The sequence below is a fragment of the Lepidochelys kempii genome, chromosome 10 (genome assembly GCF_965140265.1).
Source record: "Lepidochelys kempii isolate rLepKem1 chromosome 10, rLepKem1.hap2, whole genome shotgun sequence".
NCBI classification, from domain to species: domain Eukaryota; kingdom Metazoa; phylum Chordata; order Testudines; family Cheloniidae; genus Lepidochelys; species Lepidochelys kempii.
In genome coordinates, this window is record NC_133265.1 from 30,636,839 (window position 1) to 30,661,449 (window position 24,611).

The following is a 24,611-nucleotide window of genomic DNA, read 5'->3' on the forward strand; positions in this document are numbered from 1 at the left end:
GCCCCAGGCAGGATCGTTTACATGTGCTGGTTGGAGGCGAAGAAGCAGTTAGCGTGCTGCTCCCGAGGGGCATGTTTGGAGCTCATGACACTGGTACAATCCAGCAAAGAGAGAGATGTGAGAGATTATAGGCCTCAGGAGGGGAGCCAAGAGCACAGCTCCAGTTTTCCATTGGGGAACTGCTAACAAAACCCTCTGTTCCATGCAGGCTGCAAAGAGGGAGCCCGGCCGATCGTCTGCCTCCCTAGCCCAGGCCTAGCCCCTCCACCCCACTAAGTTCAGAGCTGGGGAGAGCTTTGGCTGTGCTCTGCCTCATGGGGGGGGCTTGCTGGGCGGAGGATTTGAAAGGCAACGCAGCGGAATGAACCATGTAGCTAGCATGGATGCTGTGGGGAGCAGTGCTGGGTTGATTTCTCAGACCGGAGGTCGTGCCAATCTTTCCCCCATTTGGGTCCAGGTGGGTTTCATACCCTCGGAGTTCCACTTTGGATCTGGGCTTCAAATCTACCATATTTCCCCTGGTGCCAGCTCAGAACCAGATGGGGGCCAGACCATAAACTTGGGTCTGGCTCTGCCCAAAGCTGATCCAAGGCTTCTCCAAAACCCAGTGGCCGTTTGTGTGAATGCAGCCCCAGCTTGTACAGCGGGCGAGTTTCCTGTGCTTCCAGCTCTTGTTGGGACGCAGAGATAGTCCCAGACCTGATCCCCAAGGGTTTGAGCCCAAGGGGAGTCGTGTGGGCCTTTTGCTTTGATTTCTTTGCACAACTCTAGACCCTGCTAGAAGGGCAGGTGGGACTGAACGGGAGGAGGCTGCATGGCCACCGTTGGGGGCAGGAGTCGGCCTGTGAGGAAGGTTCCCGTGGGAGCCACGTGCTGGGTTTGCATGGTGCGGTGTGCGCCCTGGTGTGTATGGGCTGGGGGGTCCTGCTCTAACTCTCCCACCCTTCTCCTCTCTCCCTGCAGCGCTGAAGAGGTCGTTCGATATGGAGGATGCTGAAGAGGCTCCAGCTGTTCCTCCTTCCTGCCCGTTCAGCCCCAGCATGCCTGCAGACAGCCTAGCTGCGGGCAATAGGGAGAGCGGGCAGCTGGCCAGCCTCCCACCTCCCACCTATCAATCCCGCATCAGCCTCAGCTCGAGCCCCAGCCCAGCCCAAAGCCCTGTGCTGAAGACCAGGATTAGCACCAGCTTCTCCTTCAACAGAGGAACCATCCAGCTGGCCAGGGCCAACGGCGCCATGAGCTCCAGCCTGACCCGTGTTGCCTCTTTCCAAGCCAGGCTCGATCCCAACGGCTTCTCCTCCTCCTTGGGCCCGGGCAGCGAAAGCCTCCACAGCTCCTCCTCCAGCTTGGAGTGCCCGCCACCCCACAGCACACCCCAGAGCGCTGCCCGGCAGCCAGAGCCTCGGGGGCTCAAGGCCGCCCCAGTCACCAGCCCGGTACTGAAGAAATTCTCTTCCCACAGTAATGTCTTCCATTCCGAGGCGGAACAGCCTGTCCAGCTGGTGTCCAAGGCCGGAGTGAACCATGGCTCGCTGCCCTCTCTGGACCTGCACATTGCCGAAGATCAGGGCTCCCCCATCCCACTCACTCCTGCCCTGGCTTTTCACTCTGCTGGAGCCTGGAGCAGTAATAGCCAGAACTGTGCCTTGCTCCGAGAGAAGAGCAGCACACCCATTAGTAGGGAGCCTTCCTTCTCTTCCTCTTCCTCCTCTTCTTCCTCCTCCCCACTCTCCGATGCAGCCCAGCGGCCCAGTCTGAGCCCCGCTCCTCCACCCTCCAGGCGGCCACCGAAGCTGCAGAAATTCCCCATCAGCCTGGATGGTTTGATGGGGAAGCCTCTGGATGGCTCTGATCCAGCGCCGAGTGCTGACTCTGCATCCAGACTGGTGCCAAGGACGCAGCTCCAGCTCAGCCTCCGCACCAGCCCCAGCCTGTCTCGGCAGCCCCCCGGTAGGGCCAAGGAGGATGCAGTCGCAGCCGCTGTGAGTGGTGTCTCTGCAGTGCCCTCTCCAGGGAAGTGCCCAGGTGCCCAGGTCAATGAGAGCCCTTGGCCACCGTCTCTGTCTCCTGCTCAAGCTGCTCCTTTCAGGCTCATGTCTCGGCCTCAGATAATGCAAGTGACTTCTCAACCCTCCTTTCTTGGGGGCCCAGCAGCACCCAACCCAAGGGAACATGTCAGATCCGTGGCTGAAAGAGTCAACTCCTTCTCCAGTTCCTGCCCAAGGGAAGCCCCTTACATGGGCCCGACAGGTTCTCCCAGGGTCTTTTCTATGAGCGAGGAGATGCACAGCCGAGAGAAGACAAAGGAAGGTAGGACTTTTCTCTTTCTTATTTCTCTGTTGTATTCTGCCCAACGCTGCTTGAGGTCAATGAGAGCTGAGCATGAGCATCCAGGGCACAGCATTGTCCTGTGTGTTCAAGGCTGCCCTGTCAGATGTCTCTTCTCCTAACTCTGCTGGTGTTGGTGAAAGAAACTGACACCGCATGAGCTGGGATCTGCAGCTGGGAAGCACTGCCAGGCTTGCCAGTCCCAAACAGTCGCTCTCTCTCTTTCCCCGCTTTCTCCAGCTGATGGGAACCTCTGTGTTCGGAGGTAGCAGGCATGAGAAGGACCTCAGCCAGAGACGTTGCCGAGGCATTTGCCATGCTGGGGCTGACGTACTCTTTGAGCCAGCCCTCGCGTCCCTGGATCAGCTGTTCCTCTGGCTTTGGGGGCCAGTCCCGGGGGAGAGCTAGATGTGGGGCCAGATGAAGGAGCTCAGAAGGGGTTACACATGGATGAGTGGGAGTCTGAGTGGGTGTAACTTACTATCACATTCTGGAGTGCAATCCAGACCAGTAAGAGGCTGTGTCACCCCTCCCATATCCTGGGGTGCCTCCCAATGCCTTGCTGTGGTAGCTCCCCTGGGGGCCGCTTATAAGCAGCCTGCCAGCATTCAAGTCATGCCCTGAGCATCTGTGTGTAGCTGAAACCTGCCAGCCACACTGTGGCTTTCACCAGCCTCGATTACCACATGCAGGGTGACCCCAACATACTCCCAGTCCTGGATTCTCCCCAAAAAATGTATGTTCTGTACTGCACTGTCCAGCCCTTTCCTGGACAGTTCAGATAACAAAGGTCCATTGTCTCTGTAAGGGAACAATATACAGTAACTTGAGACCTTAAATAGAGTTACCCACACAGTTCACAACACTGGATTAATTTTGATTATAGAACAAAAAATGTTTATTTACTACAAAGAGAGAGGTTTAAAGTGAGAATAAATCGTAGGGCATTAACGTTAGAAATGGTTACAAGGAAAATAACGATGCAACACTTTCTAAACTTAACAAACTAGACTTGGTTGAAGGTGAAGGTCTTACCGCAGGTTGCCAGTATCATTGCTGACCAAGTTTCAGGTCAGGATCTGCAGTCAGAGTCCACAGGCCGTCTTCTTTGGTGGAAAAGAGAGAAATGGCCAGGGAGAGAGAACTTGGGGTGTTTAGTTCAGTCGCCCTTTGAAATGCATTTCCCTGAGAGTGACCCCTCGGTAAAGTTTTTTCCAGCGGAGAGCAAGCAAGGAGACATGTAGTCTTGTGGGGGGAGCGGTTTGCTAAATTGTTTGCTAAGCTGCAGATCTGTTCCTTCCTGGCCAAAGAATGGTCACTTGATAGGTGATTGCCCATCAGCTTCCACCCCTGGCCAGGCGTCAATTTGTCCTTTGTCTTTGAGAAACAGGTACCCTGCCCCAGACTTGTCTAGTAAACACACTTCAGTCATTATTTTAGCTTCTGTTCATAACTTTCCATGTAAATGTTGCTGCGTACATTTTACTATGACATTGCTGGCCAGTGAGTTACTCGTTTTCCAATGAAGCCTCACAAGGCATATTTTGCACAAATATTATTCCACTAGTGTGCGGGGTGTGAATACAGGGGTGTGTTCCATTGCACTTACACACCGCAGAACTAGGAGGAGGTGTGGCCGAGAGTACGGCTGCACACAGTGATGGCTCGCAGCCATGTTTTGATTGGCCGATCGGGCTTTTCTGATGTGACAGCTCCCAGCACTGCCTGCTGGGTCCTCATCATGAGTCACAAAATCAGTTCAAATGGCTGCTGGGCCACCAAGAGCTGGTGAACGTGAGGCTGGGGAGAGTGACTGGGGCACTTTACCCTGATGCTGGCCTCCTGGTTAGTCCCTTCAGCCTCCAAGATCTCAGGCCTCGGGGCTCCTGCTCCTGGGCTCTGCCTCACCCAGACTCAGGGGGCCCGGTTGGGAGGCTAAAGGAGGCATTGGTTCTGTTGTGTCTCAGTAAGGGGATGCAAGCCCAAGGGCGTCTGTAAGTGGTGTTGTGAGGGGTGATTGTCCAATGGCTCTTATTGCTGGGACTGGGAAGAGGGCCCCGTGAAAGTCTAACAGGTGAGAAAACTGCAGTGGGCTGGAGGTGATGGGGGCCTGAGAGGAGAATGTGTCTGCTGCATATACCCCTGATCCCACACGCTGGGGGGAATTAGACCCTAGGTTTCACACTACAGGCTCTGTTGAACTATAGCCAGCCTCTTGTCAGTAACTCTGTCCTGGGAACCAGAGCAGACTTAATCTAGACAGGCATCCCTGAACTGGATCTGGAGTCAGAGCTGAGCTGGGCCCCGTCTCCAGGATGAGCCAAACTAGCCCCTCTGATCCACATCCTCCAACGTTCTGAGGAGCTCACCCCAGATCTTGGTGCATATCGTGGAGAACCCAATCAGGGTCCCACCTCGCTGGGCGTGGTCTGCACCCCAAACGAAAGACAGCCCTGGCCCCAAGAACCTTACAGCCTGGGTATATAACAAGAGACAACCGGTGGGTACAACAGACAGACAGGGAGCACAAGGCGACCACGAGACCATTGAGATTCAAATAAGTGTTGGGGAAAGGGGTGGGGGAAGATAGAGAGCTCTGTTTGGGCCATGTTGGTCTGGTCTGCGCTGACCTGGTCACAGATATCCCAGCTGGCCCCCATTTCCCTTCTCTCTGCCCCTGGTGATGGGCAGGCCTCCTAGGGCCATTTCTGCTGAGAAGGCAGGTCAAGACACATGGCAGAACCCACGCCAGGGCCATATTTGTAATTTAACACAGGGAACTCGCACAGAAGCCCCCCTCCTTTCCTTGACACAAGGACAGGTGCTGAACTCCAGCATCGTTGCCTCATTTTCCTGGGGCTGGAGAAGGTGGCAGTTGGCCAAGTGCCTTGCCATGTTTCACCTCCCCGAGCAAGCAGGGCGCAGCTGGCAGCGTTGCGGGGAGCTGGGGCCGAACAGTTCTCTTGGCAGTGGTCTCTTTCAAACAGATCCCTGAAGTGGGACCCTCGGTGAAGACTACGTCCTGCAGAGGCCCGCCATCCCTAGGCACTCCCTACTCTGCAGTGCCATTGGCTCTGTAGACCTGTTCACCGCTTCTGCTGATCCCACTTGCCCCCGCTTTATACTGCACTGTACACTTACAAGCTAGTGAGTTTGCTGGAAAAGCATTTTGGGGCCCTGTGTGACACTAAGTATCTATCCTGTCTTTCCATCCTGTAGTGTCCTATCTATCCATCTAGGGGAATATCTGGCTACCATTACCCCTCGGGTCAAAGAGCCTGACAATCATATAAGGTATCCAACACGCCTGCAAGAGAGGGCAGTGATAATATCCCCATTTTACAGATGGGAAACTGAGGCCCAGATCCTCAAAGGCATTTAGGCGCCTAACTCCTCTGGATTTCAGTGGAAGTTAGGCACCTAAATACCTCTGAGGATTTGCGCCTAAGTGACTTGCCTAACGGCATGCAGGGAGTGTGTGGTGGAGCCAGGAATTGAACCTACGTCTCCTGAATCTGGCTCCTTCACTGCAAAGGCTCTCTTCATCTTGGCTGTTGTCTCCTCCTGACATGGGGCCTGAGCAGTAAGAGCATAACACAAGGATCCCCCCCGCAGGGAAAGCTTTTAAATGTGCCAACCCTACATCCACGGTGGCTTTCTAGCCACGCCCCCCATGACATGTTCCAAGCAAGACCAGTGATGGGCACCATATCTGGGTTTAAAAGAGCTGGCAAATCTCAGCCCACACCCTTGTCACCAGCAAGGTCAGAGTTCTCCATTACCTGGAGCCTTCCACCCCCTTTGCTTATCACTGTTCATAAACCTGCCACTTACTCTTATCAGCCAGAGACTGGGAAGGTTTGTGGTTCCCACTGGAGAGCTTGGCTCTGCTGGGACAAATCCTGAGCAAATCGACCCAGCAAAGCAGAGTGGTTCCTAGGACTTCTGCATCCCCACTGGAGATGGAGCCTGCCCTCTCCCCTCCCTGTGGCAGTAACCAGATCTTGGTCTGCAGAGCGCAGTGTTTGCTCAGGTAAGGAACGGACTAGGCCTGACAGTGGCTGATAACACTGTGCGGTTTGAGCTCATCTCTAAGCCTGCATGCCCTGAGAAAGCTCCCTCTGGGAACAGGGGGCGTGGGGAACGTGCACAGGCTGCGTGCTCGCTGTTTGGAGCGACAGGCGCTGCACAGCGCTGAGTGTGAACTCCGGTGGACTGGCCGTGGGGCGGAGGAAGATCGCTGTGGGTATCCCAGAGCTCCCGTGGCTGGCGTCCGAGCTGGCACTGACAGGGCAGTCCTCTGGGAAGCTCACACTGCCAAGGGCCTGGCTAGCATTGGGGATCAGACCCCCGGGGTATGTGGCTGAAGGGTCCCATCTCCCAGGAGCGGACACAGAAGGGGGCAGAATGAGCAGGTTTGCAGGGTGTTCCACTCATCCCTTCTGCTGGCTTTCAGCATAACAGACTATCTTGCAGAGAGTCCCGCTGTAAGTCTGAGCCCAGTAGATGTGTCTGGGGCACAATCCCACAGCCCGCACTCACTCACTCATAGACCTTACTCACCAGGTCGCTTACTGAAGGCAGTAGGACTATGTGCTGAGTATAAGCAAAGCCGGAGTTTATGGGGGAACTGGCTGAGGCTGATGAGCAGTCCTGGCTTACTGCCTTTATATTAAACCAGTTCTTTACCCCACACTTTGGCAAGGGAAGATTTGATACCAGACCCCAGTTCTCTCCGTTCTGTTTATTTCCTTCTGGACAGTTTTTTGGCCCCTGGGAAAAGATCCCGATTCAGCAAGGTGCTTAAGTCACGAGCAGCCCCACTGCCTGCACCACGATCCCTTGCTGAGTTCAGCAGAACCACTCTGGTGATTTGTGTAAGGGCTTGCTGAAGTGGGGCCTGTAGCCATTGTCCTGTCTTTATTGTACTGAAGATTCCATTAAAGCTGGTTCTTCGAACAGCTGATTTCAAAGGCAGCAGGTCCCTGGCAGGGGTGAAAGTAAGTTAGAGGACTTACTGGTACCCCAAGTCTTGAGCAGGGGGCGTGGCCTCAACCAGAAGAGGCGTGGCCTCAACTGGAAGAGGCAGGGCCTTAAATCCCCGGACCCTTTAAATCTTGATTTAAAGGGCCAGGGCTCCAGCTGCAGTAGCGGAAGCTGGGAGCCCAGGGCCCTTTAAATAACCCCTTAGCTCCCAGCTGCAGAGGCAGCTGGAAGCCCCGGGGCTCGGGGGCAATTTAAATGGCCCAGGGCTCCAGCTGCCGCTACCGCAGCCGAGCCCCAGGCCCTTTAAATCACTGAGGAGCCCTGGGGGTTCTCGGCTGCCACCGGTACCCCGGGGCTCTGGGCTCTGGCAGAGCTTTAAAGGGCCTGGGGCTCCGCTGTGGTAGCAGCTGCCGGAGCCCCGAGCCCTTTAAATCCCAGCTTGAGCCCTGCTGCCCGAGTCCTGGGGTAGCGGTGGGTGGCCTCCATCGGGGATTTAAAGGGCCCCAGGGCTCCAGCCGCCGCTACCGCCCAGGCCCTTTAAATGCCCACCAGAGCCCCGCTGCTGCTACCCCAGGGCTTTGGCAGCGGGGCTCCAGAGGGGATTTAAAGGGCCGGGGCAGTAGCGGTGGCTGGAGCTCCGGGGCTCTTTAAATCCCCACCAGAGCCCCCCACACCTACCCCAGGACTCGGGCAGCAGGGCTCAGGCAGGGATTTAAAGGGTTTGGGGCTCCAGCTGCCGCTACCCGCCCCGGCCCTTTAAATCCCCTCCGGAGCCCGACCGCCGCTACCCCAGGGCTTGGGCAGCAGGGCTCAGGCCGTGATTTAAAGGGCCCCGGGGCGGTAGTGGCGGCTGGAGCTCTGGAGCTCTTTAAATCCCCGCCAGAGCCCCACCGCTGCTACCCCAGGGCTTTAAATTGCCCTCTGGGAAAGCCAGTCCTGGTACGGCACACTGGCTCTTACCGGTATGCCGTACCGGGGCGTATCGGCTTACTTTCACCTCTGGTCCCTGCGCTACTCTGGAGGCTGTGAAACTCTTTAAACAAATTTCTGATAAGGGACAACCCCTGATTTTGAAGAAAGGCAAATCCCAGCTGCCTGAACCCTGGAGATAAACAAACCCGCACAATGACAGGTGGGCCACATTGGCTCTATAGCAGATTCCTTAGACGCATGCCTGGGTCCAATTCAAATTAGGAATAAGCTTGTTCCTCCCTCGCCAGCCCTCCTGGTCCCTGAGCATACCTGTTCCTGCCCTCTCCCAAACACAGGGCTCCCCACAGGACTTTCCAGAGGGAGAGCCTCCAGGCATGGCTCAGTGCATACATTCGGACTGCCTCCTCCCGATTCCTCTGGGACTGGAACAAGCCAGCTTTGAGCTTCAGCAGGAACCTTAGCCCTTCTTTGCATGCACGGGGAGCCTCTAGCTGTCCAGCTTAGGTATTGGTAAAACGTCCATGAATTTGGCAAGATGTTTTGGTGTCACTGAATCTGCAATTTTTTATTTTTTTGCCAAAAAAGATTTGTCCTTTCGCCCAGCTGTCTGGGAGTGTGTGGGGCTGGAAGTGTGTCCACTCCGTTTGGGCCAGGTTTGGGGTTTCCTGCCTTGGTGCTGCCCATTGACCTTTGTGATGGCTGATTGACACATCCATTGCTGCTAACACATCTCAGGGTTGCTCCTGGGTTTCTTTGATCAGTTGTTGATGAATAACAATTATCTTCTGTCCCCTCTTGGTCCTCCAAGCAGGGGAAGCCAGCATTGCAAGCTCCTCACACTTCCTTTCCAAGGTGCCTCAGACCTACCCCAGAGGGCCCTCCTCTACGAGAGAGAGAATAGTGCAGTCTCCATGGCCCATTCCACCCTTAGCCTCCCCCCAATTAGTGACAATGAGGATGGTTTTTGTCATATGGACACATGTCTGCTGAGAATTGGAAGGAAGCAAACAAGCTTATGTCATCCAGGCCACCAGACAGCCACCACATGAAAGCAACTATCAGTGACTCTCCCATCTGGATCCCATCCAGGCCAAGCTAGCATCCTAGAGGAGAGAGACTCTCCAGTCCATTCTGATCCTCCAGGCCACTCAGGTTTCCTGGGCCTTTCAGTTCCCCTGAGACAGACAAAGGAATTTCGTTTTCCAGTAGCCAAGTTCTAGGCACGAGAAAGCTGCTCAGGATGCAGGCTTGGGCCTGCTCATCTCCCCGGGAAGCTAGCACACCGAGCAATGGGGCAGCAGGCCATGTTTCGCTTCCACTTCTTGTGTCAGGGTCGCCCACAAAGATCCTGGGGCTCCCGCGATAGCGGGGGAAGAGGACAAGCGGCTCAGGGCTGGAATTTCCGCTCCCCTCTTGGCAAAACATCTTGTTGGCCAAAGCCCCCATTTTACCCAGTTGACATGAAAGCCCTAACTGCTGAGATGGGAGCTCATGGGCTGTCTGAGGTAGAGGACGATGCCTGCTTCTGCAGTGAGGTGGGACTATGCTGAGCAGTGGGGGCGGGTCTGTGTTCTTGGAAGGGGGCGATAAAATGATGATGGGACCAAAGGGTTATTTGTATGTCGTTCCTCGGTTCTCCAGTACCGATTCCAACCTCAGATCTTCAGTCTACCCCCCACCTATAGCAGGGTCTGGAATTGGATTGCTAATGGCTTGCATCTCATTAAGCTGAAGTCTCTCCTGGCCGTCTGAGGTAGCTATCCCATTGAAAGGCGGGAAATCTCCGGGCAAGAAAGGGGACGGTACAGGAGCCTGGTACTTGACTTCCGTGAGTTTTCTCATGTTCCTGCCAGGCCAGCACTGCTTCAAGTGTGGCAGTTTTCTTGGCAGTTTTCACTTCTGCTTCTGCTCCCATCCAGTCCTGCAAAGAGCAGAGTTGCTCAGCTGTGAAAATGGGTGGTGGGAAAGCGAGGGAGTGTGAGCTAAAAACTTTATCAAACCTCCCAAGAGTTCTCCATTTCTCCCGCTGCATGCAGAGAGCCATGGGTCTAATAGCTCTGTGTATACCAGTGCTTGGAGCATCTATTACCCTGCATTGTCCCTGCACTACCAAAAAATCTTCCTCTCTTGCCAAACTGCTGAGCTGGTCACCATTTTCCTTCTAAACATATGGGAGTTGTCAGCCGCTTTCCTCTGGCTCAGGTTACAAAACCAGGAAAGGCCCAAATATTCCTGGGCTGATGTGGGCTGCTTTGTCCAGCTCCTCATAGGCATAAACTGACACCGCCATCAGAGTGAGAACAGACTAGAAGTGACCAGCAGGCATGGAGCAGGCCCTGCCCCAGTGCGAGTGGGATGATAGAAGGGAGGTGGCTGTTGGCACAGATCACGCCCGGTGGGGTGTGTAAAGGGGACCCCTCCTCTCGATTTACTTAGGCTTGACTGAAACGGTTTAGGAATGCTTTCTGCTCCTTAGAGGCACCAAGAGGAAGTGGACCCTCAGAGGAGAAGTGTACTTAGCTATTTTGGTGTTTCTTCTTTCTCTTCCTTGCCTCTCTGCTCTGCCTTTCTACCTCTAACCTTCCACTGGCCTCACTTATGGAGCTGGGTGAGCCCTTCTGAAAATGCTGGCCTCTGCCTCCTGGATTCTGAACCAGGCCATGTGGGATGGCTGGATTCTGTGCCAGGCCACATTGGACGACTGGCATCTGTGCCAGGCCGTGCAGGGTGGCTGGTTTCTGACTTATTGATCCTATATAAATAACGTACAAAGCATCTCACCTTCTCAAAGTGCTTTACAAACAGCACGTGATAAAAGTTAATACAATGAGAAGAAAAGAGACTTCAGCTAACTGGAAAGCAGCTTGATTGCTGTGATCATCTCAGCCATTGTTATTAATTAGTAGTATTGCAGTACCACCTAGCCCGTCCTGGACACCGTTGTGCTAGGTGCTGTACAAACAGTTCCTTGCCCCAAAGACCTCACAGCGACAACTGATGGATACAGTTAGGGGAGCACAAGGAAACAATGAGACAACACAGGTCAGCATGACAGGCAGGGGTATTGGCACCTAAGCACTGGCCAGTTTTGTGTTAGCATCATGGCAAAGGAGAGTTTTAAGGAGGGATTTGCAGGAGGCCAAACGAGGGAGCTCTGTGGAGGCTTACGGGGAGCTCCTTGAGGTGCTTTGGACACACTTGTGGAGCAGTCAGGCCCTGTGACGCTGCTGGGGAAGGAGTCGTCTTCTCGTTTTACAGAGAATGAAACTGATGTCCCAGTGCTGAGGGGCTGACTGGCAGAGGAGCTGAGTTTCTGCAGCACATATTGACTTTAATTGGTGCCATGGATGCTTAGCACTTCTGAGGAGCAGGCCCTCGGGGAAGGTCACCCAAGGTGAGCCAAATCTCCTGGCTCCCTGTCCTGTGCTCTGACCACTAGACAGTGCTAGGACACTGGATATGGAACAGTGATAAGGATGGCTGGGCTAAACACCCATTTGTGTTCCTATAATCTTAGGGCTTCTGTAGATCACACGCTGATTAAACCTTCATCAGTGATTAAATCATTGTAATAGAATGTGGCCCTGGGATTACTCACCTCCTGCCTGGAAAATAAAACAGCTCGAATTAGTCCCTGAACGGGTCTGTCCATAGGGAACCATTATTTTGCGACATTAGCTCTTAATGAGCAGCTTTTGGATGGATTTATGTGGGTTCCACAGCTGTTACTCCTTAGTCGCGGTGCTTGCACTAATCCATTGGGGCTTGGTTTTCTGAGCAGCGACTCTCATGGCGAGCTGGGAGAGCGAGTGGAGAGGTCGGCTGTGGTGGAATAACTAGCCATGTGTTTAGAGCCGGGGTGGGCTGCGCAGAAGCAGTACGTGGCACTAGCTGCAACCAGGGAAAGAGAGTCACCAGTGATGGCCTCAATTTTGCTCCCCTATTAGTCAGCAGGAGTTCTTCCGCTGATTTACAACACCCGTGGAGAGCTAATTCACCCCCCAGCAGCAGGGTGACAGGGGGCTGACGCTGTGATCAGCTCTGGCATCCCAGGTTCCCCTCTGAGCCGCGGCTGCTCCTTGCCCCAACCCGGCAGCTTGCGCATCAGCTTGCTTAAAACAGCCACTCTCCAGCCTAGTGGGGCGGGGGACAAAGGAGAACATGCAGCACCCTCCTTAGCCCCATGGCTCCCTTCGTTCTGAGCTCCACTGCCTTTAAGACGGCATCGCCGGAGCGCCGCTGCTCCTGAAGGGTCACCCCATGGTCCATCTGGTCTCAGACATGCACCGTTATACGAACTAACGTTCCTTTTTTGCCATGGCTCAGCCTTCCCGACAGGCCCCGCCTGCAGTAAGGGGCGAAGCCCCCTATGGTGCCAGCTCGCGCGGCTGTGGCTTCCCACCTGGCACACCAACAAAGGGGATGCTCTTCTCATTTTCCAGACTCCCGTGTGATTGGCCCAGGTTGCCACCTGGCCAGTCCTGGGAGTTCTTTTCCCAAGTGACCTGGTTTCAGGGGGATCCAGACAGCCTTTTGGCAAGGGCCAGTCTTCAGGGGAGGATGCCAAAAGGCTGTCTGGATACCCCTGCTTGGTAAAGTTATAGGCACAGAGTTTAAGGCCGTCATCTAGTCTGACCGTCTGTCCATCACAGCCCTCTGAACCCCACACGCAAGCCCAGCAACCAGACATAGACCAGAGTATTACAGCCCCCAGCAGACTGCACTGTTGTGTTCGAATGACACGCGGGGGGGCGGGGGGGTGTAAAAAAAGCTGACCTTGGCCTGTAGGGGATGTGGTGGTCTGGATGGCCAATGACGATCGGGTTAGTGGGCTATGAACACTGACTCCCCCTCTCACCCCAACACAAAGTGGTCCCTATGGGCCAGGCTCGAAGGCTGTTGGGCAATATGGGGAAACCCAGGGCAGAGTGGATGGAAAGGGCCTCAAATTCCCCTCCCACGCTCTGAGAAGTGGAAGAAGGTCATGATGGAATTCACCAGTGCAGCAGGGAACTCCCTGCTCCACCAGCCCCTCTGGCTAGTCCTCGTCACCTCTGACTTGTCAGCAGGAGGAGGCTGTTTCTGTGCTGGGATTTACCTGACCAGGGGAAGTTTGGTTGGAGAATTTAGAGCTATGAGTAGCATCGAATGAGAATTCAGCACAGCCCAGTGAGGCGGGGCGAGTGAGTCCGAGGCCTGGAATGTAGACCTGGGCACACTTGTGCAGAGCACAGACCTACGCAGGCCCTGTCTGGCTCCTTCCATTGCCTGAGACCCTGCCCTAAAACACCTCCCTATGCCAGCTTCAGAGCCCAGCGCCCAATTTCCAGTGGTCCCGAATGGGCACCCTTCCCACTAGGGGAGCAAGGTGAGGCAGAGAAGATCCACCCCAGGGGTGCTCTCCCTAGAGGGGTAATGTGAGAGGACTGCGCGAAATGCCAGCTTCTCACACCACTTTTACACCTGTCTCATTCCATGGTCTGCAGTGGAGTCACTCCTGAATTGCACCAGTTTGAAGATCCCCCAACACACACAGAGCTACACACACACAGCTACAGACACACACACAACAAGCACACAAAGCTGCACAAACGCACCCAACATACACACAGTTCCACAGATGCACACAGTTACGCACACAACACACACACGCGGCACACACCTCATTTCCTGGCCAAATTGGGCACTTTCGGACTTTCCCCTGAGCCATGTCTGCAGAGTGCTTAGATGTGAAGTGCCATTAGATGTGAAGGGTCACTATCATCTGTCTGTGTTCAGAGCATGCCCAGATCCTCTCTCCTCTACACAAAACTGACCGAAGCAGGGTACTTTCTTTGTGGAACATAGTGAATGAAAGCGGGATTTTCCACGCAGGTCTCGCAGGACCGGGTGACACTTACGGGGCTGACCAGAAGATTTTGTTACATATAATAACCTTCCTGCCTTTGCTCCCATTTCTCACCTCACCCTTCAGACCGAGCTTCCCTGCACAGTGGAGCTGCCTGTGTCTGCCATGTGCTGGATACTCACAATGGGTCAATCTCTAGAAGCTCAGAAACTGCTTCCTCTCAGGTTTCTGCCATTGACCATTGCTGAAGACAGGTTACAGCACTAGGTAGCTGGGCTGAGCTGAAATGGTAATTGCTATATTCCCACATACGGCCCCAACCCATGGGCCGGGATCCAAAATTGGATCCCCAGAATGCTTCAAAGGGTCGCATGCCAGCTCCTGAGGCTCCTGTCCCACAGGGCTGACTGGGCTCGCCTCCCTGCTCCAGGAACTGCAACCTCCGGGTTCCCAGCACCACGCAGGTTTGGCCCAGTCGTCATGACAACAGGAGTCCAAGTAGGCCAAATCGGAGTGAATGGCACTGCAACCCTGAGAGCCAGGACACAACTCCACTCTCACAAATTTGGTCCAGTCGGGGGGGCTGGGCCAAACCTGAGCAGTGCTGCAACCCCAGAGTTGCACTATCCAGAGTGGAGAGCCAAGTCCAGCCAGCCCCACAGCATAGGAGCTGCCACTGTGGGGTGAGTGCTGGGCAGGACCCGACCAAAACCGCCCCACCCCCCTGACTATTTATGGGGTCACGACAGGCCATAACAATTTACAAATGGGTCCGGAGCCCAGAAGGGTTGAGAACCATTGGTCTAGAGCAGGGGTGAGCAAACTTTTTGGCCTGAGGGCCACATCAGGGTTCTGAAACTGTATGGAGGGCTGGGTAGGGATGGCTGTGCCTCCCCAAACAGCCTCCCCACCCCCTATCTGCCCACTTCCCACCCCCTGACTGCACCCCTCAGAACCTCCAACCCATCCAACCCCCTCTGCTCCTTGTCCCCTGACCACCCTCTCCCATGACCCTCCACCCCTAACTGCCCCCCCAGGACCCCACCTCCTATCCAACCCCCCTGCTCCCTGTCCCCTGACTGCCCCAACCCCTATCCACACCCCAGCCCCTTGACAGCCCCCCCGGGAGTCCCACACCTATCCAACCGCCCCCTACTCCTTGTCCCCTGACTGCCCCCCAGGATCCCCTGCCCCTTATCCAACCCCCCTGCTCCTCACCCCCTTACCATGCCGCTCAGAGTAGCAGGACTGGCAGCCGCGCCACCCGGCAGGAGCTCGCAACCCCACCGTCCAGAGCGCTGGCAACATGGCGAGGTGAGGCTGTGGGAGAGGGGGGACAGCGGGGGAGGGGCCAGGGTCTAGCCTCCCGGCCGGGAGCTCAAGGGCCAGGCAGGACGGTCCTGCGGGCCATAGTTTGCCCACCTCTGGTCTAGAAGATAAGCAAAGAGGCGTATGTAAAGATTTACGGTTGTCTCAAGTTGGGCACCCAAAATTAACAGCCACATCTGACTTGCCTATGGTCACAAAGCAAGCGGCTGCGCTGAGAACCCACATCTCGTACTTCCCACCCCTGTGTTCGTGTATTATTAACCACAGAGTCATGCTACCCCGAGTAGGCATAGCCACTGCTTTTGTCAGGGAGAGGGCGGGGCAGGTAGCCAGTGTTTCCCCTTTCTAAACAGATTGGAATAGAAAGAGACTAACCAGCTTGAGAGTGAGAATTGCTGTTTACTCAGCCCTGGCTCAGATAAAGAGGCTTGCCAGAGCACGTCCTGCATGCAGAGCAACCCTCCACTACCTGCAATCAACACTTAGCCGATGAGGACCAAACAGCAAGTGGGGCACCAAATTCCTGATGCCAACATGGTACCCCGTGCCCACCAAATCCTGCCTTTGCACCAGACCCAAGAAGCAAGAACCTCTAACAGTCACACAGTTCTGGGCAGTGTCAGTTACACTGGCACGTACCTGACTTTAACCCTGATCGCAGCCCCCTTGCAGCCAGTGGGCCCGGTCAAGGCATTTGGAAACTGAAATGGCAACTAAAAGAGGCATCAGTACAATGGCAGAAAAAGGAAGGTGGCTATTCCTTTCTCGCACCCACACCCACACATGCGTGCGTGCTTTTAATGATCCCATTGCTGCAGCTGCAGGACTCCTGCATTTTTACTTCTCAGTCAGTCCCGCAAGTTTTTGAACACCCTTACACGTTTGCAAGGTGGTGTCTCCCTTCCCCTGTGCGTGGTTGTTTTGTCACATTGGTGGTGGCGGGTGCTTGGATGCAGCAGAGGTACTGGAGAGGGAGAGAGAGGAGTCCCCTGTGGCACTTGCCGTACAAAGCGTTGCACGTGGGCCCTGGGTGGGACTGTTGTGCTTGCAGCTTCTTGGGACTTGGCAGTATCCCTTTAAGAGAGGCCAATGTGACTTCACTGCTTCTTAGCAACCGTTGCATCACCTGTGCTCCGGTCCCGCCCCGGCACCATCTCCAGTCTCCCTGAGTTCAGTTAGTACCAGCTGGGCCCGAGGTTCCATGGCTGTTTGGGCAAGGAAAGAGTGCCACGCTTGGCTTGTGACATAACGTAAGAGAGCGGGGGGTGGGGAGCAGCCGTCTAGTCCTGGGAGCGAGTGTGGGGAAGGCGGGCTTGGGGGAGACAGGGGCAGGGACACACATCCCTGTGGGGGAGAGGGGAGTGAGAGGGGGCATGGGCACCCCTCCCAGCTGGGGGCAGAGGGGCTCAGGGGGAGAGAGGGGCTTGGGGGGACAGACAGGCAGGGAGACAATTCCCCCAGGTAGGATAGAGGGGTGCTCTGAAGGATAATCTGCCCTGGTGTGATTGAGGGGTTCTCAGGGGATTAGAGACGAGTTGCCCCTCCCCAGGCTGGGACGAGGGGACCCCGGAGACTACCTGTCCCCTCCCCATGGGGCCCTGCAGGGGTTCCCATTCAGCTGCTGGTGTTTGGAGCCGGCCTCGCCCCAATACTCCATTTGAACAGTGATTAACCACCTTTGGGACTGAGCAAAGGGTGGGGGTTTTCCCATCCTCACGTCCGCCTCCTCTAAGGTCACAGCCCAGAGGAGTGTGCTGCTCTCCCCTGCTGATGGGCTCAGGTGTCTCCCTACTGACTCACTGCAGCGGAGGAGTTGTGTCCCGCACCCGGGACCCCAGCAGACCGAAGGGGCTAATTAAGCCCCTTAAAGGGGTGGTGCATTCAGAAAGGATCCATGACCTTTAGCTCTGCCATCCCTTCCTCCCCATGCTCTAGGCGAGACTGGGAGCTGCTCTTTGCCTGGATTCTCCCCCTCCCTCCCTTATTGCTGACACCTGTAAGAGTTTGGGGCTGGGTTGTTTTGTTGCCGGCAGTGATCAGCTGTTGGGGGCAAAGGGTGTTGTGGCATGCATAGGAGCTGCAATCTGCGAGCTCCTTGGGTGAGCTGCTCCATGGGCATGAGCGAGTGGGAGCAGTTGGGCTCAGTGTCTTTCCCCCTTCATCATCCCCCCCCCCATCCTTTGCCCTCTCCCAGTCTTTTCCCCACCTCTGATTTCTCTGCCCTTCTCTTGTCACCCCCCTCCCAGACTTTCTCTCCTTGTGACCGTTTAGTCCATCCCAGGACTCGGAAGTATGTGCGGTGGTGCTGGGCAGTGGAATAGGTGGGAAGGCTAGGAGAACCACCCAGGGTATAAAGTAGGGCTGTCAAGCGATTAAAAAAAGTAATTCCGATTAATCGCACTGTTAAACAATAATAGAATACCATTTATTTAAATATTTTTTATGTTTTCTACATTTTCAAATATATTGATTTCAATTACAACACAGAATACAAAGTGTACAGTGCTCACTTTATATTTATTTTTGATTACAAGTGTTTGCACTGTAAAAAGACAAATAGTATTTTTCAATTCACCTAATACAATCTCTTTATCATGAAAGTTGAACTTCCAAATATAGGATTAGGTACAAAAATACTGCATTCAAAAATAAAACAATGTAAAATTTTAGAGCTTGCAAGTCCACTCAGTCCTACTTCTTGTTCAGCCAATCACTCAGACAAACAAGTTTGTTTACATTTATGGGAGATACTGCTGCCTGCTTCTTGTTTACAATGTCACCAGAAAGTGAGAATAGGTGTTCTCATGGCACTGTTTTAGCCGGCCTTGCAAGATATTTATGTGCCAGATGTGCATGCTTCAGCCACCATTCCAGGGGACATGCGTCCATGTTGATGACTGGTTCTGCTCAAAAACCATCCAAAGCAGTGAGGACTGATGCACGTTTGTTTTCATTATCTGAGTCAGATGCCACCAACAGAGGTATCTGTTGGTGATTTGGGTTCTGTAATTTCCACATCCGAGTGTTGCTCTTTTAAGACTTCAGAAAGCATGCTCCCTACCTTGTCCCTCTCAGATTTTGAAAGGCACTTCAGATTCTTAAATCTTGGGTAGAGTGCTGTAGCTCTCTTTAGAAATCTCACACTGGTACCTTCTTTGCGTTTTGTGAAATCTGCAGTGAAAGTGTTCTTAAAATGAACAACATGTGCTGGATCATCATCCGAGAGTGCTATAACATGAAATATATGGCAAAATGCAGGAAAACAGAGCAAGGGACATACAATTCTCCGCCAAGGAGTTCAGTCACAAATTTAATTAACACATTATTTTTGTAACGTCACCATGGAAGCATGTCCTCTGGAATGGTGGCCAAAGCATAAAGAGGCATACCAATGTTTAGCATATCTGACATGTAAATACCTTGCAATGCCGGCTACAACAGTGCCATGTGAACGCCTATTCTCACTTTCTGGTGACATTGTAAATAAGAAGAGGGCAGAATTATCTCCTGTAAATGTAAACAAACTTGTTTGTCTTGGCGATTGGCTGAACAAGAAGTAGGACTGAGTGGACTTGTAGCCTCTGAAGTTTTACTTTGTTGTGTTTTTGAGTGCAGTTATATAACAAAAAAAATCTACATTTGTAAGTTGCACTTTCAGGACAAAGAGATTGCACTACAATACTTGTATGAGATGAATTGAAAAATACTATTTCTTCTGTGTATCGTTTTTACAGGGCAAATATTTGTAATCAAAATATACATTTTTTATTTCAATTACGACACAGCATACAAGATATATATGAAAATGTAGAAAAAATCCAAAATATTTAATAAATTTCAACTGGTAGTCTTGTTTAACAATGCAATTAAAACTGAAATTAATCGTGATTAATTTTTTTAATTGCGATTAATTTTTTTTAGTTAATTGTGTGAGTTAACTGCTATTAATCGATAGCCCTAGTATAAAGACTCCCCTTGGTGTTCCTTCCAGGTTCCACCGTCCTTGTACCAACAGGGTCACTACTCCTCTGCCCTCATTCCTTCCCCATCTAGCTCCTGGGGTGGTTGACTCTGGCTGCTGTGTTGATGGAGCAGGAGTGGGTAGGGGAGTGCGGTTTAGACAGTCCCGGTCTCCTTCAGTGTTGTCACAGCTGGTAGCAGTTACTGCCTGAAGGCACTGGTGTTGAAACTTCCTTCCTGGAAAGGCCACCTTATCCTATCAAGAAGACAGAGGGCACAGGCTTGCTGGATGTATCCTGCATGCACATGGATGTGTGTGAAATATTCACAACAGCATTCCATTTGGCTTCCAGTTTGTGAAAATGGCCAGATGATCAGTAACCCAGTCCAATTTTGAGGGAAATCCCTCTTTCTCTGAGTGACAGTGGAAAAAGTTTCCCCCACTCAACCATTGCCTTGGCTTCATCTTTGAATGTCAGCATTAGAAATCACACTTGCCCAAAGATTGCCATCTGCATCAAAATACGGTGTCTTTGCACGTGTTGGCGCAAAATCCCCTTCCCTCCCTCCTGTTCGTGGTCATTATGTGAACAGTGACACAGCCTCTGGCAGTGCAGAGATGGAACTTCTCGCACAACACTACTCCGTGCACACACGCTGAGGCTACCCACTGGCCGTGCTCTACAGCCTGCTACCTTTGGCTTGTTTGCTATCATACTGCATACATGGCTGTCCCTGTAGCCAGTCAGAGACCAGTGTCTTGCACTGTACGTCTGCTCCTACTGCTTTTCCAAGTCTAATGAGGGGAAAAGCGCCTGAATCTACAGGAGGGGGGTGGGTGAGGACTGGGAGATTGGGGCACCTGCAACCCAGGGTAAATACCCATCAGCATGATGCCTGTCTGAAGTGCTCTGCAATGAGCTTCACCTACTTTGTGTCCCAGGGCTGTAATGTTTGCTTGGAGCTGTGAGAAAGTGGAGAACTGGAAGCCCTGAGCAAACAGGCCCTTGGCGGAGTGGAATTCCCCTCCTCATGGCTGGGTCTCTCAGCACCCATGGCACAATGGCAGGAATGTAGTCCGTTCCTCTGTTGCGCCTTCCATGCCAGGAGACGCCAGAGGGTGGCTGAACTTGCCTGCCACTTGTTCGCCAGCTCCCCATCCCCAGCGCTGCCTCTCTTTCTTTAAACCTTTTCCTTGCTCTTTTCTTTCCTTGCCTCTCCCATAAGGCCCTTCTGCACGCTCCCTCCCTTTGCCGCTGCTCACGAAGATGTGTGGCAGGGACAATGTGGGGTGAGCTGAGGTTTAGAGGTTCAGAGGCAGGATGGTGTGGGTTGCAGCTGCAGGGTTTCTGAGGGCGGGAGGGTTAATGGCTTATCGTTGGCTGAAAAAGTCACTGCGCCCGAGCCCAGCCAGGCAAATGTCAAGCTATAAACACATTCTGCAGAAAGCTTCCTGCGCAGAGACCAAACCCAGGCTCTCCCTGCTGTTGTGGTGGGAAGGAAAGGGCCTCAGAAGTCTGACAGAGCAGCTGGGAGAGGCCTAGTGTCCGCCTAGGAGAGGACTTTCCATCTGCAGAGTGTGCCATCTTCCCCCGGGAGCTGATCCTGAAGAGCTCAGCAGCGTGTTTTCAAACGCAGCTGCCATGCCATGTTGGCGTGCCAAGCTCCAAGTCAGGCTCTTTGGGCTGGAGAAGAGGCTCCTGGTGGGATGATCTCGGAAGCACCTCGGTTGGATGCAGGCTTGGTGCTGGTCTCTCGCCCTGCCCTGCCTAGCCCTATCCTTGCACCCCTTGCTGCCCTGCTGCTTCTACCGTTCTCCAGCCCACGTTGGAACCCCTCCTGGTGCCAGTGACGTTCCCCTCCACCCTCGGCTCTCGTTCCCATGACAACGAGCTCAGTACAGCTCAGCACTCTTGATAGGAAGCCGAAACCACCAAGCAGGAAGCGCAGCATCGGTTTTGCCACCACCCGCTCTGGCCTGAGCGTCACACGCACGAGAAGCGGACGGCTCTGCCCCTGGAGCAGCCCACGCGTGCATAGGGGGCTGGAGAGACGGCCCTGCTCTGCCTAGGAGGTAACTGTCCTCTCCCTCTTTTTAACCCTGCTGCCTCGGGGGGGGGGTCGGGGTGGAGGCAGTTGTGGACCACGTGAAACTGGGCTTACGAATAAGTGCATTGGGTTCCCCCCTGAGGCCTCTGCGGGGCTCTGGGGGTTTGGCCCATCTCTGTTTGTGGCATTTCTCCCTCGTGCGGTGGCAAGCTGAAAATGTGGTCTAGGTTACCCCAGCCAAGAAGGCTCTGAGGCATGAAGCCAGTCAGCGAAGAGACCCATTGACTGCAGGTTGCTGCTCGCTGCCTGCAGCCCTGGCTGACGTGTACAGTGTGATTTCAGTGTGGTCTGAGATCCCTGTAGGACTGTATAGGTAATTCAGGCCTGTTGTTACCTAGCGGTGAACCCATGTCCTTCGTTCTCCTCTGGGGTCTGGGTAGTTACCAGCTCCATCTGCTCTCCACTGTGGTCGTGCAGCCAGTTATGCCTTACTGGGTCTGCACAGGTGCAGTGCATCTTACCTGGCGTGGTACTTCTTGGCACATGCAATGTCCAGGTGCAATGAGCCTGCCACGCAGCTGGGGGAGACGGTGTACCCAGGTGCAGTTTGCCTGCTGCACTGCCAGGTGCATAGAGATGCGGCACACCCATCACTTGGTCTGTCCTACCATACTCCACACACCCAGGTGCAATGTGCTCCTGGATGAAGCAGGTGTGTCCTAACATTGCATTCACTCCAGTGAAACGTGGCAGCCATTGGCAGAGCAACAGGGCAAGTGGCATTCTAGAACTGTCTGGAGGTAGTTGGGGTGGTGGAGGACCAGCGGTGATGGGTTAAACAAGTGCCGCTTTGGGGTGAAGGTGGCACTTGTTGGGGTTTCCTGTTTCCTCAAGTCACTAGAGAGCAGCTCAGCCTTTGATTCTCCAAGTTCCCGCAGCCGGGCCAGCCCAGCTGTGTGCTGTTCTCTGGCGGGGCTGGGGGACTCTCAGGTGTGATTTCCTTGTTCTTACCTCTTTCACAGTGTCACTTCTCTGGTGTGTCCTCGTCAGTCGCATGTCCTGCTCATGCCCTGTATTTCTGGGATGTAGCTGGGATTGGGGAGTGGTTGGTTGCACAGAAGGTTCATGCTGTTGGAACCAACAGCAAATAGAGGTCCTTAACATCAGGTGCTGGGCACATGCTCCCCTCCCCCTGCCACCACCAGCCCTACCAGCACTGGGGGAGGCTGGGATAAAGGCAGCTTGCTGGGTGTTTGGGGGTGGGAGAAGTGCTGCCGGCTGCCGGCTGCTGCGGGGATGCTAACAGTGAGCCACCAGAGTCGTGCACCCTTATTAAAAGGGATCAGAGAACTTGGGCTGGTGCAGGGGGAGCTGCTGCAGCAGGGAAGGGGCAGAGCAGGACTCTGACTTTCCCCAGCGGCCCCACGCGGGACCCTGGAGCCAAAGCATTTGAAGCAGGTGAGGAGCTGAGCCTCAGCTAGTCAGCCGTCGAAGTGCCCTGCAGCCTGAGCTCCGCAGTAGGAGACCGACGTGGTCCACGGGCTTCTTTGTTGTGGCACCAAAACTACAAGGCAGCACAGGGGCTGTTTTCTAGTCCAAAGCTCACCTGTCGACATCCTGTATCAGAGAGCATTGGAGGCCACGGAGACTGCATTTCCCCTTGGGAGGAAGGAGGTGGCTGGAAAATTGTGCTTTGCATGGACAGACCAGGCTTGCCTCCCTGTGAGCAGTCATGCCAGGAGCAGGCCCTCGCTGGAGTGGCTGTGACCAACAATACTGGTCAGCTCTTCTCTAAGCCCAGCCGCGCTGCTGCTCCCAGCCAGGCTGGCTCGCGACACTGAGCATGCCTGGGCAGTTGGGCAAACTTCTTGAATGGGTTTGTTGCTGAAGGAGGGAATCCCGGGTGGGGGGGGAGGAGGGGAGGATTATTACCATGCGGGTCATGTGTGACAGCCTTGATCCCTGTGGGGGAGCTGGCAGAGGGGAGGGGACTGTTCTGTGTACTGACAGACCAGCTTGGGAGCCTCGCTGCACTCCCAAACCCGCAGGAAAGGGACTGTCCATGCTCCGCGCACTGCCCATGGAGCTGGGGAGCGGAGAGCACCCTGCACTGGCTGCCTTGTAGCCCTGGGCTGGGGATCTCGGCACCTCACAGACAGGTAGGACTCAGACAGTGGAAATGTTGGGGGAGGAACTATGGAGGTGGTAGACAAAGAGCTCAGGGAGGAGGAAAGATGCTGAATCTTCTCTCCGCGCTGCTCACCAGCCCCTTTGTCTCTGCCTCCAAGCAGGCAGGAGTCCTGGGCCCATCCCTGCTGGGGATGAGGGGCAGCCCTGCTAGAGGGGGGATGGGCTTTAATGGGCAGCCCTTGAATAGCTCTGGAGCCGTGATCTCCCACATGCTGCTACCCTTGGAGTCACAGCTGGGAGATGGGTCTGGTGGCGGGGGGGTGGGAGGGGGTCCTGAAGCTCAGCTTGTAGAGGGGATTACCTTGTGGAAATCTGTGTGCGTGCCAGGTGCCTATGCGGGGTGTGCATTGTGCACAGGTGGCTGATTACAGGCTGGGGATGCTCCCCTGGCAGGCCTTGGAACCGTAGAGCAGCCTAGCAGGGGCACTGCTCTTCTTTGCCCCATGCTGCCTGCCATCTGGTGTCCCCAGTGTCCTCTCGGGGCTGTCAGGTCTCTGAATCCCGTGGTTGGTGTCAGGGTACAGGGAACGTGTCTGCTCACTCCTGCTGCAGCATGGTTCCCAGCCTCCCCCAGGACCTGGGACACTCGCCTCTCTCCCTTTGGAGATGCTCATTTAAGATGGCTCCACACCTTGGTCCTTATTGCTCTGAATGCCCATCTGTCCTACTGCCTGAAGATCCATGGGGTGGGGGGGGGGGGGAGGCAGAACAAGTCCCGCCTGATCTGCAGGTGTGAGCAGGTGAGCAGGAGCATCCTGTAGCCTCCCTACAGCCACCTGGCATCCTAGTAATCTAGCCTGCCCCTGGAGACTATGCATTGAGATGGGTGCTTTGAATTTTGGTGTATGGGTCTTAAGATGAGGACAGGGGCAACATGTTTAGCCAGACCCTGGGCTGGAATTCCCACCTGGACTGATGACCTGTGCTGGTCTGCCATACTGGTACTATGGAGCCACCAGGCATTGTGGGCTGGCCTGGTCCTTATTGT

General features: G+C 54.4%; 1 protein-coding gene across 5 annotated transcripts in view; it reads left to right on the forward strand.

Moving 5' to 3' along the window:
• Window positions 1–24,611, forward strand: part of SEPTIN12 (septin 12) — an 82,142-nt gene that overhangs the window by 27,433 nt on the left and 30,098 nt on the right. For 2 of the 5 annotated variants that reach the window (XM_073362595.1, XM_073362594.1), the window contains exon 2: window positions 964–2,310. In XM_073362595.1, coding sequence (XP_073218696.1) covers window positions 984–2,310 — 1,327 coding nt within the window. In that variant the 5' untranslated portion in view covers window positions 964–983. Of the gene's footprint in view, window positions 1–963; window positions 2,311–16,604; window positions 16,675–20,760; window positions 21,459–23,448; window positions 23,593–24,611 lie in introns of those variants that run through there. The other 3 variants (XM_073362598.1, XM_073362596.1, XM_073362597.1) reach the window with 3 other exon arrangements.